The following is an 18806-nucleotide window of genomic DNA, read 5'->3' as shown; positions in this document are numbered from 1 at the left end:
TTTGAGATGTTACACGAATAAAAAAATGTTACAAAGGAAACACGGGCATATATTTTGAAAGATTTGATTTCCTTCTTAAAATCGAGGTCGAACTGTAAGCAACAAGTGGGAGAGATCGTGCGTAGAAGCGATCATTATCATGAAGAGTACATGATAAGTGGAACTGAGGACAATACGTAAGTTGGTTATTGGGTTCGTACTGACTTGCCAGAAAGAACCGTTAACATTTGTATCGGATAGAATTGCTGATAATAGTCATACACCGAAGTAATTGATAAGAACATTAATCTTGTGATCTTGTCAGTAGTCGATCTTATAAATTCAGTCAATATCTAAAACCTACAAATTGTTCTTCGGTGCTTCTCTCGCCAGCCGTGACTGATCGATCGGAAACTTACTATTAGATCGTTTTTCTCTCGTTCGTGTACTTCTCTCTGCTATAATAATGAATGACAACAACGATGCGTTTACAATTAAGAATGTTGTACTCCGTGATATCGAGTCGGTTCTGCGTCAAAGGATCGGGGATCATATGATCATCAGGGATTATACCAGCAAATCATTATTACCCCCTGGAGAAAATTACGGAAGTTCGATTTTTAGCGTCGATGTTGAATTGGAGGATAAAAATACTGGAAAGAAGGAGGATCTTCATCTTATTGCAAAGATGTGTCCACCAACGGAATTTCAGAGAGAAGTTTTCAATAGTTCTCGTACATTTATGAAAGAAATCTTTATGTATGAGACTATTTTACCAGCTTATAATAAGTTGGAAGTGGAGTGTGGATTGAGAAAGAACGAGGTGTTCGAGATTTTGCCAAAATTTTATGGATCTAGACTGTCTCTACAACCGGATGGAGAGTTCGATGACGATGCTGTTATCCTTATGGAGAATCTGAAAATTGAGGGTTATTACACAGGCGATCGATCTATAGGTATGTATATATATTCTAGTACAATTTGTTAAGTAAATTCTTAACTACCATTCGTCTTTGAGAATAGACTAGATTTTAATTTCATTATTACAGTCTAGTACATAATTTTGGAAGTATTAAGGATAGATAAAATAATTATATTAAATAAATTTTTGTAATGCAGTAATTTAATAAATAAAATATCGAATAATCTGAAAATATATGTTTATATTTGTGGTAACGACAAAAATATGGACGTCTGTATACTATCTTTTTATAAAATTGTACATCGTTTTAAAATGTAGCTATCTTTTTAATCATATCTCTTTGTACTTTTTACGTTTAAGTTCAAAGGTTTAATTGTTCGAATCATTTGTCCAATAAAAAAAGCGGGACACTCATTTTTACAACGAAATAATAATGAAATTTCATTTAAAGTTTGCTCAAAACGAAAAATGTTAACACGAAATATTAGCGGTTTGATATGTATATTTTTAACATTATATATAAATCAACTCTCTCTTAAAATCGTTTAAGATTATTAGTTATAGATTGCTTTGAAACAGTTTCTATCTTATGAACTAATAAAAGAAAACTGTACTGTATTTTTATAGAAAAAATTAAAAATGAAATAATATAAATGAAAATAATATTAACACAAAGTAAAACTTAATACATTCACTGAAAAATTTAATTAACATAAAAATTTATATAAAATTTAAAATATTAATTTATAAAAATTAAATATAAAAATTTTCTTTACGAACTTAATTTTTTTACGAATTAATTTTTTACGAATTTATAAACTTATATGTTATTAATTACGAATAACAATGTTTAATTTTTCTACTAAGTTATGTTCAGTGTCTTAAACAAGTATTTATGTATATAATCGTTTGATATCTACTGTCGAGATTTCTTACTCTGGTATTTTCGCTGAATCACGCTCATATATCCTTGACAATTTAAAGAAATCCTTAATACGTAAATGCCTTGATTTCTATGTTAAGAACTCATTCTCAACGATTTTTCGTACGATGAGAATTACAAGTTTATATATAATATAAAATGCAAACTTTATTTAAATTTTAATGACATTTCAATTATATTTTATCGTTAAATCTTCTTCATTTCGATCATCTTATACAAACTCTATTTATAATAAATAACACGTACAAATTTGTTTACACACAGCGATTAAATTTTACTTTAAGCAAGTTTCTTATAGATTTGCTAAACCTAATATTTCGAAAGATATTTGTACTTTTTTTTTTTTTTTTTTTTTTATTTAGTCCGTGCCTCTCGGCTTTGGACGAACATTCGATATATTTGTACTTATAAAATGAAATTTTATTTTCTAATTATTCTGTTTGATGGTTTTATACAGGTTACGACTTAGAGCACGCAGAGGAAGCAATCAAGGCTTTGGCTAGATTTCATGCTTTAGGAATAGCTACGAAAGAGAAAAGACCTGGTATTTTCGAGGTGTTCAAGATGTACGCAAGACCTTTACAACATTCAAAGGACAACACGGATAATATGTTTGCGATGGTACTCGATCAAATAAAGAATGACCCAGAAACAAGTCCTTATTACGAGAAATGTGAGAAAATTTTAACACAATTGAAAATGGAAGATCTTTGGACGGACGCTCTTCGAGAACCATGGACGACCATCATTCATTCTGATTTCTGGGTGAACAATGTGATGTTCCATCGTAGCGAAAAAGGGAAAATCGATGGCGTAAAATTCGTCGATTTCCAAATATACCTTTACGGAAGTCCCCTGCGTGATCTGCTGTTTTTCCTTTACTCTAGCGTAAAGAACGACACAACGGAGGAGCAAATCGATGATCTGTTGGATCTGTATTACGAAACTTTCATAAACACGCTAAGTAAAATGGGATGCAATATGAGTCTGTATACCAAGGAAGGATTTCAAGAGAAATTGGCCGAGGATGCCGAACGTGAATTCATCCATGTAAGCTGGATGATAAAGGTGCTCACATTGGATACGAAAGAAATAGAGAATTTTGACGTAGATAAAATGCAGTCTGTACTTATGGGACATAGAGGAAATCAATTATTTAAAGACCGACTACGGAGACTCGTGCTCGTCTTTGTTAAACGTAATTGGATATAAAAAAATTATTACGAAGGTGGATCTTTCCGTACCTATAAAGTGACATCGTATATATGTACCTACGTAATCATAGCATATTATTTTTTAAATGATCGTATCCGATTTTTCTATATATCACAATCACAGATATATCACATTAATAAGAATTATATTCTCAATGACTAATCCAATCCATATCTGTAATCTGCAACGAAATATAATCAGTTCAATTAAATAAAATTCAGTAAAATAAATCAACGAGATAATATCGAGTCTAAATGACAGGCAACAATTGGAAAGAATTTGGTCGAAAAACAGATAACATTTAAAGATAAACTAAATCAATGATAAAGGACGAACTCATAAATAAACATTTGATTTTTGGAGAGAGGCATTAATCAAATTTTAATCGACATAAATAAATTATTTTCAAGAGATATAAATGTAATTAATAGTATAATAAAAATACAGTAGTATTTTATATTTATTATGGTATTATCGTATGTAAAAATTTCGTTATTCCAACTATATAATTATACATATATATATATATATAAAATAATAAGAAAATCCTTTTTTTATATAAATTATACAGAGATATAAATAAATAATTTTTTTATGTGTCAGATTTATTGTTCACAACTGCATAATAAAGATTAGTTGCTTTATTTTTAATGCGACTTAATGAATTCACATCAATGAATTATTTATCGAAGGATACGAGTATTTAAAAATTGTACATTAATGGACACATATCTTTCATTATCACGAAAAAAATGGAGTAAATTAATAAAACTATTTTTAAACACAATGCGTGTATTTTATTCAACTTACACGGAGATTAGCTTTATCTCTTATACATAAATGAACATGATTTCTTATGATGAGGCAAACAGGATTTGTGATTAATCCCGATCTATCATCGTTTTTAAGATAAACCAATAATTTTGGTTAAGATTATTTAAATTTCGTTTGTATTACATAATTGTTTTCAACTATATCTGAAGTATAAAGTATTAGTTCACAATTGCTTCACATGTCTATTAATGTATTCGTTCGAGGGGACTTTGACAAAATGAATTAGGTATTGTTATCAAACAAATGTTAAGACAAGAACTGAAATGGGATTTCAACATAATCCTTCCTGGATAACAGAGTTATGAAAGTTAGTATATACAAGTAATATCCAAACGTCAATGCATTGAAAATATCACGAATGATGGATTGTTTAGAATGTCTCTTTTACGAAAGTTTTATTCTCAGATAAATTCTACATTTATTTTAATCTACGGAAGTAAGTAATATAGGAAAATAGGTATGGAAATGAAAACATGCGTATATATACGTGTTATTTATAGGAAGTTAGTATAAAAAAATAATGGCAATGATGATACTGAAGAAACAATGACGAATATGACCTTGTGAGTTATCTGATAATGAGATATCAAGAATCGTTACAAGCATATCTTTATCGCTTCTATAGAACAGTAATTCTATAGGTATTGTCATGAAATGGTAACGATATAGAATTATTAATCAATCATACAGCTTAGAAAATAGCGATAAAATCACTATTCAATATTTTTTAGTAGAAATCTTTACGTTATAAATGATGTCGTATGTATTAAAAATTGCTAATGTACTTTTCATATTTGTGTTTTATTAAACTCTATTCTTATAACACTGTTATTACTCCAGAGTGTTTTTCGACAGAGTAATTTCTTAAACGTGATACATATTTAACCCTTTACGAAGCACGATAATCGTAACAAGCAGTGAAATATGCAATTGTAATTGTATTAGGTTGTTCGAAAAGTGTCTTTCTTTTACAAACACGTCTTTTACTACGACGCATCTTTATACAAACATGAAACATAATCTGTCAAACATTGTGATCTTTATTTTGATAGAACAAAGTAGATCATACGTAATTCGATAAAATGATATAAAACGAAAAATGTTGCGCATCCATTATATCCTTATAAAACGAAAGAAACTTTTCGGGCGACCTAATATATCAGAACTACGAAAAAATTTATTGATACATACGTATACCGATCGGAATTGTGATGCACAAGAATAACTTAATATGCGGAATATAATTTATATAATAATTACTTAATAAAATATTAGAAAGCATCTTTTTAATTATAAAAATGTTCACAAATATCTGATTATAAAATTATTCTATAATAAAAAAAATATTTTTTTTTGTATAATTGGACTAACAGAATGTAATAATGTTGAAAATATAAATATGATGTTATATAATAATAAACATTTAGGTATATGCTATAATAATATAAATGTAAGTATTGTCTGCTTCGAAGTACAATGTATATATGTGTAATGTTATATAATGTTCTTCGTAACGGTATGTAGGTATCATATTTAATGATAAGTTAATCGTATCGAGAATCTAATATAACTTTGTATAGCCCATATTTTGAAATAATTGTCGATACGATTAATGTGAAAATTTATATTTTGCACTTCAGTATGTGATTTATCAATAATTCTCATTTTTTACATTAAGTAAACAATAAACAATCACTGTAATATTTTATGTATTAATCATATACTACAAATTTTTTATACTAAATGGGTGGCAAATGATTATACGAGTTAACAATTTTTTTAATATACTTGGTATTTTTAACATCACTCTTTCTATCCTGTTAGTACAAAAATTTTACAGAAAAAACATAATTATTAAAATTCAAAATGAGCTAATAATTTAACATATCCAATCAAATGCTCCTGTGCTCCTATTAATAAAAATCTATAAAAGATTTATCTCCTAATCTTATTTGGTGTCTAAAGTGTAATTACATATTTAATTCCCGATATCAAATAAATCTTCATACTTTTTGTTGTCATTAGATATTCATTTATCCATAATAGGATAAAAACTTAATGTGAAAAATTTCAACAAGATATATATGTATATACAGTTACTCACATAATTGATCAAACACTCTTTCAAATAGAATTATTTTTTTAAAATAGAACCAAACAATTTAAATTATTCTGGAAAGTCAGAAAAGTTACTTTACTATATAACGCAAAAGTGTTTGATCAATTATGTGAGATGTATAGAGATAAAAAAAAAAGAAAATAGAAAGAATGAAAGAAATTAAATTTATATTTTCTTAAACATAAATTACTAAAATTGAATTATTTAAAATCATAACAAGAAAAAAAGTGAAACTATGCATTCAATTAGTGGAATATATTTATGCTATATGTTTCTACATGTATATTTACGCAATAGTTAATGCCTGCTTACGATGGAACGAGAAGTTTCTTAGTGGTTGAGGCCACTTTTTTTTTTAGTTTTTCTATATTTTTATAAAAGTTTTAGCCAGATTTATCTGCAATTGGCCATATTAAGAAATACAATTCTATAATTAAAATAATGAGTTTCTTTATGATGCAGAAATTCCATAAATTAATTCTGTTTATATGGCTCGTATCTGTTCTAACCTTATCTATCAGTGATGAAATTAAAACAGATGGTGATACGACTTTAACGTTAACGTTAAATGCAAGCTTTACTGATGGAGATTCCAAAACTGAACATCGAACTTTATCTTCGCCAATTCAATTTACGTCTGAATCTGTTAATTCTGCTAAAACCCAAAACGTATGTAGTAATGGTATTTGAAAATTAGTAAGCATAGAAATAATTATCTTTAAACTTAAATCATATCGTTTAAAAAACGAACGGTTTGTTTAATATGTTTACAATCTTTTCTATTTAAATAAGCTACATATAATGATGACAAGTAAATATATAACTGAAATATGTAAATGTTATTACAGAAAAATGTTGCCACCCCTTTAGTTGCAGGGGAAGGTGGCCCAATTTCAATTATTTCTATTACTGAACCAACATTTTCTACTAATTCACATAAATATATAACAAATGCTACTGACAGTTTAGATGTACGAGTTAATGTATCGACAGAAGATGATAATGTTCCTTATGTAAAAAGTAAAAAAACCACTTCTAAAATTGTATCAAGGAAAGGAGCAAATTCTTCCACTGAAACTATATCATCCAATGATACGAAGACAATAATTAAATCTTTAACAACAACAAATGTTCATAATATTGGAAAGATTGATACAAACATGAATGAATTAAAATCAAATATTACTGAGAAGCATACAAATACTGTTTCAAATACTACTGTAAATAGTACTTTGCAAGTTACAAATGTGATACAGCAGAAACTACCAAGTACAGCTGTAATAAACAATGCATCGTCAGTCCGAGAACATAAACATAAACCAACTAGAACACAGGCAAATTCTCATAGTGATAAGCAAGCATTTATAGATCATGCTAACTCATACTACTCAGGTTCACGCTTAGGAATGCCAAAGAAAATTGATTATGTTTTACCAGTTATTGTTACTCTTATAGCTCTACCAGTTTTGGGTGGTATTATTTTCATGATATACAAACAAGGTAGAGATTGTTGGGATAAAAGACACTATCGGAGAATGGATTTCCTTATTGATGGGATGTATAACGATTAATGTCAACAAATATCATTTAAAAAGTGGGATCCTAATGCTAGTTTCATATATGCAATATATAACAATTGAATATACTATTCTGCCATTATTGCTGCAATGAACATATATATATATTCCATATACAAATACTTATAAATTTTTTGGTTTACTATAACTTGCTGCATATATTTTTATTATTTTACTACCTTGATATGAGATTTGTTATTTTATATATACTATGTCATGTATGAAATTTGAACATTCATGTTTGTAAATTTGGATAAATGGTGCTTAGGGAAGACAATATGGAAATAATAACAAATTTACAATTATAACAATAGCAATATTTTATGATTTGTACAAATAAAGTAGTTTCAAAGTTAAACTTTAATCTTATTTTGTAAGATAATTATTAACCTGTTTATAACTTTTATAGGTGAAGAAATGTACATTAAAATAATTTTTGAGATTAATGGTTTCACTCAAATAATTTTATCTGTAAATGATTTATTATTAACTTATGCTAATTTATCACTAAAAGTTCTCAATAGAGAAATAAACGTATTACAAATTTGATTGTGGGAACAGTATTATTATAATTTCTTTTAATAACTCAAAGTAAAATTTTTCTGGTAACAGTATGAAAATGTTTTCACATTAAAGGAAATTGGTTTTTTCTATTTCCATATAATTTCCTTCTCACTATACTTTGGTTGTATTTTTAAATTTAATAATGCTCTTGAGAATAATTTACGAATTGTAAAATAATAATATCTAGCTCACCAAAGAAGTATTTGATTTGAATAATTTGATATCTCAATTTAATTCCTATAATTGTTAATTGTTATTTACATTTTTGGAAAGATATGTTTATGTAAAATAATAATTATTGTTATAAATATGCAAATGGAATAGGAATCAAATGTCCATTTGTAAATTTATTATACTATAGAAAATATAAGCAATGATTTATGTAATTACTTTATCCAATAAGGTTTCTGCAATTGTTATTAGTAATGATGAAATTTTATATTCTTCTTGTTTATTTAATGTTCGTAAAATTTGTATGTTATCTGGGTGTAATAAAGCAATAACTATTTATATATATAATATTATATATATAATATATAATATAATATAATATATATATATGTAATAAGATCATTCATATTCTTATAAAATATAAATACTTGTAACTAAAAATGTTTGATTACTTTTTACATTATATATTACGTTATATTACCTTTCATGTTATATATTATAATTACATTTTAATGTAAAGGAAAATTCGTAGTTTTGTTTTTTTCTTTTTATTAGTAAGCTTGTTATGTAGATACATAAAATTATGCATATTAGCATTGCATATAAATTACAAAGTCTATAATGACAAAGAATAATGTAGCCATTTTTGATAATAATCGTTAACAAATTATAGGACAGTTATAAATATGATATATAATTTTGTGTACATGTATTAATTTAATTTATACATGTAAAAATTTATACGAAAAAAAGCTTCAATTCCGTGATTTGATCTGTGTTTTTAGTATATAAATAAGTTTGATTAGAGAAAGAAGTTATTGATATTAATGTCTTCAATACTTTTAAATAGTTTGACTTATTTTGCAAATTTAAAGTTTTAAAGTGCATAATCTTTGATGGCTAATAACAATCTACAGCAATTATAATTTTTACTATAATACTACAATCGTAATTTCATCTTAGATTAAATATTTATTGCTTTTATTATTGAATTAAATATAAAAATAGTAATTGTCACAAATAGCTTTATCTTAATGTTGTAATTTCAATATAAATATAATTTTGTTAAGTAGATGTTCTCAGAATATTGCTATGTCATGTAATTATTAACAGGGTAATATCCAGATGAAATACTCAATATCTTTCTAAATTTCCCAACAATGTATTTGTCGTAAAAAAGATATTCTAATAATCTAAAATTCGCCCATTAAAGTTATAGTAAAATTCTTTCCGTTATAATTTTAGAACGATCATTTTTACATCTGAAAGTATTCGTTATAAATACTCACAGAAAGTTACATTTGTCGTGTTTTCATACAAAAAAATTGTTTACGCGGATAAATTGTTTAATAATAATAATATTACAATCGCACCATTATAAAGTTTGTAGTAATTGAAACTGTTTACAAACTGATAGTAATGAAAAATACACAGTTTCTACATAAAAAAAGAGTACTTAGTTGACGAACGATAAACATTAAAAAATTTTAACTTCTACTACATCTTGTTGATTAAATTTAATTCATCGATTGTTCTCCACGAAAATTAATAAAATAGAAAGAAGAAAGAAACAGAAAAATACTACAAATGTAGAAGTATTTATACTGCATTTCCATATTAAACATATTCTCGTACTGAACTTTCATATTTAATCACGATGTTCGATAAAACATTCTACTTAGATTTATACTTCACTTCATCCGGAAAAGCTTCTCGTGGAGGAACCAAGCTAAGCATCATTACATGACGTTGATAAGCTCTGGAATTACGAAATTGCGTATCTGTTCCGTGAATTCGATCCAATACTCCCAAAACTCCAAAGCATTGATTAAATCTAAAATATAATAAGTCCAATACTCAATATTAAACTTCCATATAAAATATATTTATATCGCTAGAGACTTATGAAATACTAGTAAGAAAGTAAACAAATTATTTTATTAGCGCGTGTACAACTCAGTTCAATCTGTTTAATGTTAGGGATAAATAATCTCAAAGAAAAAATGTATGAAAATTACTTACTTTAAGTGGTGAAAATCGTGAGCTTCTGGAGATGGAAAGAACGGTAGGTGGTAACCAGAATGAGCATTTAATGTAGAGAGAATAGCAAGCGAGAACCAAAGCCAAGCAGTAGCCACATGAGAACCTACGATGAATACTCCCAAAAACGGTGGTAATAGATTTGAGCCAATGTGTTCTAAAGGATGACAATATAGCGATGTTACAGCTATAGGGGCCGTCCATTCGTGGTGCTGCTTATGTATATATTTATAGAGATAACGGCTATGCAGAAATCTGTAATGTAATTTTACTTTTACATAAGTTTGTTTACAACAATATAAGCATATAAAACTACGTAATACACATACGTAATAATGCAGAGGAACATTTATTCAAATGTGATTTTAATTGCCTAGTAAGATAATTAAAAATTATTTTTCTGTTTATTTATACAAAAGTATTACTTCTTAATTACTTTAAGCAATGTACATAATGAATCATTTTAATCTACTACACACATAAATAGATTTAGTACAAAAAATAATACAAAAAAGATTTAGAAACTGATATTTGGCACATTTAATTTTCTTTTAACTCAGTATACGTACCTTTCAAGATGAATTAATTTAGGGATTAATACAGGCCATCTCGTATAATCCATATTTATTAACGATAAAATGTTTTCTAATGAAGCTTTATGAGCGACTTAAGAGCAAAGTTAACAAGATACCTTAATAGGGGATAAAAAAGAAATTGCATACCTATGTGAGTAATAAAATCCAATTTCCTCGCATAATATATGGATGGCGATTTCAACGAGCACCCAGTGGAAGGTCGGCAATTCGCGTACAGGCGGATAACCGCGCCATTCCATAAAGTGATAACTGACGCACGCTAGAGGAACTCCAACAATGATCTGATTGAATAGTACTTGAGCGATTACTTTGCACAATTCCCTCGTGTCGACTGGTTCGTTCGTACCCGGTTGTATTTTGTATCTCCGCAAAGCAGCCGGTCGATTAGTTATGTCTAGAATCGTGTAAATCCCACCGAAGAACCAATATACGAAGAACATTAGTCCCAATGAGCCTGGAACGTATTAGTTCCAAATTTGTAATTTTTTACATTTTTGCAAGAAATCGGTAAACATACGTAAGACGACAAGAATGTTCCAAGATAAGTTTCAAATAACTTCTTTCTTTGGTAGATCTTGTTTTTGTTCTCGTATAACAAAATATCATATTTGTATAAACATCTTTTTTCTTAAATAAAAAAAGAGGAAATAAAAGATAACTCAATTGTATATTATTGTATATCATGTTTCATAGAAGTGTAGCATCTTCCTTATTATTAATATCTCTAACGTATTTGAAATAGTTTTGTGATAAAATTCAATTCGGATGACATCATCATCATCAATCGATCTCGAACTGGATTTTTCATTTTAAATGGTACTTATCTAGGAACTGCTGTATATTGTATATATTCTCGTTGTTTTATCTTGATATACCATGAACCCAAAGCGTGACAGGATCGTCTCCTAATTTGTCTAAGATTTTGTCCCATTGTGCTTGCCAGAAATCACCAGAGGCTCCCCAAAATCTTTGTAAATGCCTAATAAATGAAAGGATCGAAGCAGTGAAATGATTATGGTAAACATGAGTCGTTCAATCTTAAAGGTAACAATATCTCTTAGTATTTGATCGAATTGCAAAAATGCGGAAGCCATATTCATAGGTATACGTCATACGTTAGAATTTACCATGTTAACGAGTTGCAAAAAGCAGCGAATCCGATCACTACGGTTCCGATTACGAAAAGGACGCTTCTTAAACTCGAAAGCAAAGTTGGTGGTGTTTGATTCTTACAATCATCGCCGGTCGCAGGCGTCACTGTAAAGAACAGATTATTATTAACTTTATGTATAGTTTTTATAGTTCCTTTGATTACGTCAATTTTATATCATCACAAATGGTATTTAATTTATGTAATTTGGAAGAGATATTCTTTGATCTTGTTGTTATTGTTACTTAAGCTCGCCGTTTTTTTTCAAAAATTTAAATTCACATTTAATAATTACATTGAGCGATTACTTATTTTAATTACTTATCCCGTATAATTTTTTTGTTTCTTATTATGTTTCAGAAAAGTATAGTAATGGCAGAAAGTTCGGTTTCAAATAAAAATGTGTGAGGAAAGACGGTGCGACGTTTGCACAACAGGACATTATACAAGATAACCCGGATTCGATCGACAATGCACTGAACAGCCACTCGACTTTAGCCCTTTCAAACGTGCGATTACGTGCAATTACCGTTTTTAACGTGTTCGCGGACAAGTTGCACGAAACCGATTATCGACGTTCGAATTATTACATACCATATTTACGAATTCAACATTTTTACAAAATATAACAATTTTTACATGGAAACAGTATACGTGAAACATAAAAAAGACTATTATAAACGGATACTGGCATCAATGTTTAAATCAGCTACGAACATGCCATCCTGTACGTCAAGATCTAATTAATATTGTAATGTATTTAAAAATTGATTTAAGTATTGCTTAATATATATATGAGGTGTCGTACAGCTTACAGCTTTGAAGCGATAGAAGGAAAATAAAAATCTCATTAGATGAAACAATATGATTTCGAATAGTGCATCATATAACGTATTATATATGATTGCTCTGGAAGTGGAGCTTAAAAATCTATGTGACTCATTTTCTTTTTTTAATGAATCATTTGTTAGATATATTATTTTGTTACTATCTATTGAGCATTTTATCGCGCATCAATCAGATTAATATGTCCTTGGCTTTTTTGTGCTTCGATTTTCCTTCCTGTTAGCTAATGTTTATTTAAAGTCCCCTTTATCTTCCCTTATTCAATCTTTTCAATGTACATTAATTTTTAAAATATACCTATCTATTATGCCATTTAATTTATTTTCTAAAATATATATACATATATATATTACAAAATTTAGTTTATCTTTCACAGTAAGATCAGTTTAAATTACATCCTCTTAATGATTTTTCATAAAATTTGGACTGATTATGAAGTAGTGCGTTGTTTGATGAGATGAACAGATAAAACTAATTATAAATGGATATACTGTGCTGGAAAATTTTGTTTGTCTAATCGAATAATTTGTATGCAAGGCACATCAATATGTCATGCTTTTGTTATGTCTTTTACTGATGTTTTGATAATATATAATTTTATATATATATATATATATATATAATTTTTTAAAATAATTTCTATAAATTGTCAGACGTAGAATTTTCAAGTCACGTTAAAAAGCGACTTCTGCTATAATATCGTAATACGTAAGGGTGAAAGTTTCACGAGCTCTGAAAACATAATAAGATTTCACTTGTAAAATAAATACATCAATTCTCCAAGAGTTTATTTTTACGCTTTCGATAACATTGACAGATATACTTGTGTTAATCCGTATTCGTAACATTGATTTGTAATTTGCCGTGGATACTCATACTTGTTATATTTGTTTAAGTTATAAGTCTTCAAAAGTTATGATATTATCATTGTTATATAATCGTGTTGTAAGTGTAACAGCTCCTTCTCGAAAAACCAATATCATGATATCTCACTATCGTGAAAATTTCAAATTTAACATTTCATATGGAAAAATTTATCATTACCGCACATGCAATAACACATGGAAAATTTGTACAAAATTTTTTTTGTTTCACGATTGCGACATATTTCGCAACCTCTATTTAATGTTCATATTATAGTTACAAACATCTTTCGAAGATTAGATTCTTCTATAACAATTTTCTCGGTAACAGTTCCTTGTGTAGCATCAATGATTTCGGATCATTGTTTTACCTATAATTCAATGATAGGATTTATAATACCATAGTGATCTTTCTAAGATAGAGTTTTTGAGTATGGATAGATTTCGTATTCATTATCTTTATTTCGAGATTGTTTTATTTCGAAAATTTATCATTTTCTATTATTGAAGATATGTATATTTATCTTTTTATGCATTTATGGTAAATTTAAAGATGCAAAAAATGCATAGAGTGTACTTATATACATTATATACGAAAATATATAAGAAAATATATGTAAAATATATCATTATGTATAATATCTAGTGGGTGAAGAAAATTTTTGTAGTGCGAACTCTTGTAAAAAAATGAGTCAAAAACATACAGTACAGATTTTGCGTACGAGAGTTCGCTTTCGAGAATATCGAGTTTCAAAATTTGTTAAGTATATTTAAACGGCTAATCAGAGACTAGGTATGAATAGGAGACAATCGGTAGGAGATTACTCTATATGCGAAAATAAGACAATAATGTGAAATAAAATTTTTCCATTTCAAACCTTGTTTTCAAGAAGTTCTCGACAGTTTGGACATATTTGGCTAAGAACTGGCTTAGTACAGGCGCATAATAAATTTTCAAATTTAATTTTCTCGAAAACAAAACGTCTTACGAAAAAATTTTATTCTACATTTCTTACTTATTGTCACATGCAGAATAACTTTCTGTCGATTATTTAGTCTTGTTCAGTTCGGAGTTATACAAGTTCAAGCATACTTGTCAAATTTTCAAACTTGATTTTCTAGAAAATAAAGTATCACACGCAAAAACTTTACTCTACTACTTTTTTGATTAATTTTTTCACGAAGAATCATCCCCTACCCGGTCGTACTGCTATTGTCGGAACACTTTATAAATATCCACAATTTACTCGTAACAAGATTCGAAGAAAGTCTCCTTAACGTGTCAAGTAAATACATAGCTCCCTCTTTGGTTCACAAACTCTACTGAACATCTCGCACATGGTGTGTGTCACAAAGCGCGGATTCGAAGAAAGGAGAATTCGAAGTATGTATTTATAATGTACATTTGCACAGTGACACGCTTCATTCGCGTTTCGAGACATATTCTCGTCTCTGTCTTCACTGATATTATACCTTTTCGTCGAAAAAAAGTTTCGAGTAGTGCCATCGTGAAACTTGTCCTCAGGATCTGATTAAAACACGCACCTTTTATATTCACGTTTTTATGTTCAGACTCTGATGTACGGCATTGCGTTGTCGAGTGACACATACTGGCCGAACTCGTGTTCTTTCATCCTTAACTATACCTCAGACAATATAATTGCCCCTCCACCATTCGCTCCTTTTTACTTATACCACTTAATCTTTTACTAGTCCGTGAAAGTAAATATTAGATCGTCAAAAGTCCATTAACCGCTGCTAAATAGGTTTATGTTTGATTTCTGACAATAACTTTTGGAATATTTTGAATGGAAGTTAAATCAGTAGATTTATCAAATGTTCTAACTTTTGGATTAAAAATTTCTCGGAGATAAGAATTCAATGGTTTTCTTATAATTGATTTATCTTTATATTTCCCAGTTTTATTATGAAAAATAATTTCATCATCAAATTTACCTTCATAAAGTCCATAGCTTTAATTATTTTTTAAATATTTTCCTATTAGTCATGAAATTCTTGTTTTATACGAATCTTAATTCTTATTTATGTAAATATTTTTCATATAAAACTACACTGTTTTGTATAATATACATATGTATATATCTATATGTCATAATGACAAAGAGCATATACAATGTATTTTCGCTGACGCTTAAGTATTCCAAATATGAACGTACACGTTTAAATGAATCACTGTTGTGATTGAATCAATGAATGTGTAAAACTAAAATGTTGTTCACAAGTCATTCTGCATTAAATTATTTGATAAATATTCGAATAAAAATAACTAATTTCCAACTAAAGAGAAGAATATATGTAGCTTACATGAAAAGTATTAAAACTGTGATACTAAAAATTTAAATTGCAACATTTCATAATTCATCAGTACAGTGTATGTATAATGCGTTGCTGGTAAGTTGGCAGATGGGAAGAATGCGGGTCCGATTGGTTATTTCTGTTAGACTCAACACAATCATAAAGATAAGCACACGTATTGGTCAAAAGTGTCACATATGCAGATAGAACAATATAGCAACGTGTGACGGTGAGCGATAGAAAACAGTACCTCCCTTGCCCCTGTGACGTCCTGACGACCAGCGTTGTTTGATTCGTAAATATTCGAGTCACCGAACGCGTTACTTTACATCTAAACGATATAATTAAAAGATGCTCTTTAAGTTTTAATTTACTTGCGCTATCTACATGAACATTATAGCACTTACAACACATTAAAGTATAACATTGATGATGACGATAATATATTCACGACCTCTATATATATTATTCTTTTTATTATCTGATGCATTTCATGTAGAATTATACTAGTTGGATATAAATGGATCCGATTGTAATATGTCTTACTTATGTTCGTGCAATAAATTTGTGAAAACAATAGTAGAGAACAAAGCATCATTATTTTTTAATTTTCTATTCTAAATAAACACGAATTCTATTTTAAACATAACGAATATGTAAACATCTTTTTATACTAATTACGTATATGTGAGTCATATGATAAAAATGATGAAATAGATAATAATTTTTCATATAAAAAATTGCTTTTATAAAAAAAATAAAATAATCCAAAGTTTTAACTAGTTGGTTAAGCTTAAAACTCCATAAACGGATTAAAGGCTTAGGTAAGTTATATTAGAGAGAACATATATAATTCAAATGCTAAGCATATAACAACTATCTTAAATGTCGAGCTAGATTAAAGGTGAAATACATATAACGTGTAAGCATTATACAAATTGAACCATCATTCATAATCTGCAAGCATCAACACAGTATATATAGTAATAGAAATACAAAAAATTCAATAATATACATTTTTTATAGAAATAGTATGAAATATTAGAATATTGCATTATTTTATTTGCATTAAGTACATAGTGTAACGTACATATAAAATAATTGCATAAGGAAATATGTACATATATATTAATTGTAACTACAATTAAGTATAATTTCAATTATAAACATTTGTTAAAAAAGGAGATGAAGAAGATGAATTTCATAACATCGTTGAACATTCTTGCTAGATTTTGTTAAAAATATTTACAATGAAGAAACTTTGCTTATTATATGACTTAATTCGAAAATTGAATCGCACGTGACAATTTAACCCCATTAAGGTCAAACATTGCTTTTGCATAATTTGTCCTATTGCACCGCGTATCTTCAAACAGTTCAATTATAATTTTATTTGATTTATATCTGTGCAATAATCTGTTGCATAATATGAATTATGGATATATACTATTTTGTCTGGAATATAGTTCGACTCACAAAGCATTACATGTCTATATCTTGCGTGTAATAATTAGATAATATGTGAGGAATTAATTAATACATTACATAAAGAAATTTAAATTTAATACAGACTATTTAATACATTCAACACATACTTACTTCTTGCGTGTTCGAGAATGTATTTATTTTATTATAAAAAACAGTTCTCTCTGTTATTTTTAGAAGTGAGTACATCGTGAATTGAAAAATATTGATGGTTATATGTGATACTAAAATGTTTTCAATATTGAATAACTTTAATTTTTCAATTCGAAATCAATTTATAACTTCGATACTATTGTATGATACATTCATCTCTCTATAACAAAAAGGATTACTTACTTAAATAGAGTAAAGGATTTATTTAACACAAATAAATAAATAACTTAATCTACGTTCATACCAACGTTGCCTGTATACATTGTAAATAAAAGCTTCCATAGTGGGAACGGTGTATATATCCTTATTTTTTTGCATGATACGATAAGCGGGGTCATGTTAATGTCTTGATGAAAACACTAATTTCATTATTGATTAAATTCATATCGCTCACCTTGTGTCTGTGATCGTGGCTATGGACAAGTTGGTAAAATAGAAACGATAATTTCCTTTCATAATTACGATAACCGCTATACAAATCAAACTTATTAGCAAGCAAAAGACAAAAGACCAAATTGATCAATTAATGCGCGTTTATTTACATCTCCGCCTACAGTTTTCTTCCCTCCAAAAGTGTATGTCAATAATCGAATGCATATCGACACATACACATACACATACACATATACATCGACATCATATTTGAAATCGTAGAATAAGTAAAAAAATGTAGAGAAGGTGAAAGAAATACAATCAACTGCCAATGAACTATACTTAATAAACGAAAACATAAGTTCAACGAATTATGGTTTTGCTTGTGGTAACTGTCACAGTGTCGCCGTAGATTCACTCGACTTGTTTCGACGTGTTTTATTCAAGTGTCAACAGGAAGAAATCGAAATGGTCTCTTCCTACCTTTGAACTGGTTCTGCACGTCCATCATGGTTGAAGATGGTAGCGTTTAATGAAAAAGCCACGGAAATTCTTGCGTCTGAAGTCAATGGATCGCATTTGCCACAGTATACATGATAGTCGATAAACGCAGACCGTTGATACTGGCAAATGCGCCGTAGCACCAAGCGCGTACCTCCAG

General features: G+C 28.3%; 3 protein-coding genes across 5 annotated transcripts; 2 read left to right on the top strand and 1 right to left on the bottom strand.

Moving 5' to 3' along the window:
• The first annotated feature begins 179 nt into the window (after positions 1 to 179).
• Positions 180 to 3088, top strand: LOC122568833. Its single transcript, XM_043729050.1, has 2 exons — positions 180 to 935; positions 2302 to 3088. Exons 1-2 carry the CDS (start codon positions 446 to 448, stop codon positions 3054 to 3056), a joined length of 1245 nt encoding a protein of 414 aa, XP_043584985.1. The 5' UTR covers positions 180 to 445; the 3' UTR covers positions 3057 to 3088.
• A 3213-nt stretch (positions 3089 to 6301) lies between these two features.
• LOC122568199 lies at positions 6302 to 7953 on the top strand. The gene is made up of 2 exons (XM_043727657.1): positions 6302 to 6681; positions 6861 to 7953. Exons 1-2 carry the CDS (start codon positions 6454 to 6456, stop codon positions 7581 to 7583), a joined length of 951 nt encoding a protein of 316 aa, XP_043583592.1. The 5' UTR covers positions 6302 to 6453; the 3' UTR covers positions 7584 to 7953.
• Positions 7954 to 9466: 1513 nt separating this feature from the next.
• LOC122568198 (fatty acid hydroxylase domain-containing protein 2) lies at positions 9467 to 18806 on the bottom strand. Of its 3 annotated transcripts, none has more exons than XM_043727656.1 (6): positions 18629 to 18806; positions 12088 to 12217; positions 11836 to 11939; positions 11087 to 11414; positions 10347 to 10619; positions 9467 to 10158 (listed from the first exon to the last, which is right to left on the bottom strand). In XM_043727656.1, the coding sequence occupies exons 1-6, from the start codon at positions 18654 to 18656 to the stop codon at positions 9999 to 10001; spliced, it is 1023 nt and encodes a 340-aa protein (XP_043583591.1). In that variant the 5' UTR covers positions 18657 to 18806; the 3' UTR covers positions 9467 to 9998. The 3 variants fall into 3 exon arrangements, with proteins under 3 accessions (XP_043583591.1, XP_043583588.1, XP_043583589.1); XM_043727653.1 differs by lacking the exon at positions 18629 to 18806 and adding an exon at positions 15293 to 15443; XM_043727654.1 differs by lacking the exon at positions 18629 to 18806 and adding an exon at positions 15365 to 15443.

The sequence above is a fragment of the Bombus pyrosoma genome, linkage group LG6 (assembly GCF_014825855.1).
Source record: "Bombus pyrosoma isolate SC7728 linkage group LG6, ASM1482585v1, whole genome shotgun sequence".
Taxonomy (NCBI): domain Eukaryota; kingdom Metazoa; phylum Arthropoda; class Insecta; order Hymenoptera; family Apidae; genus Bombus; species Bombus pyrosoma.
This window is presented reverse-complemented; position numbering and strand designations above follow the sequence as displayed.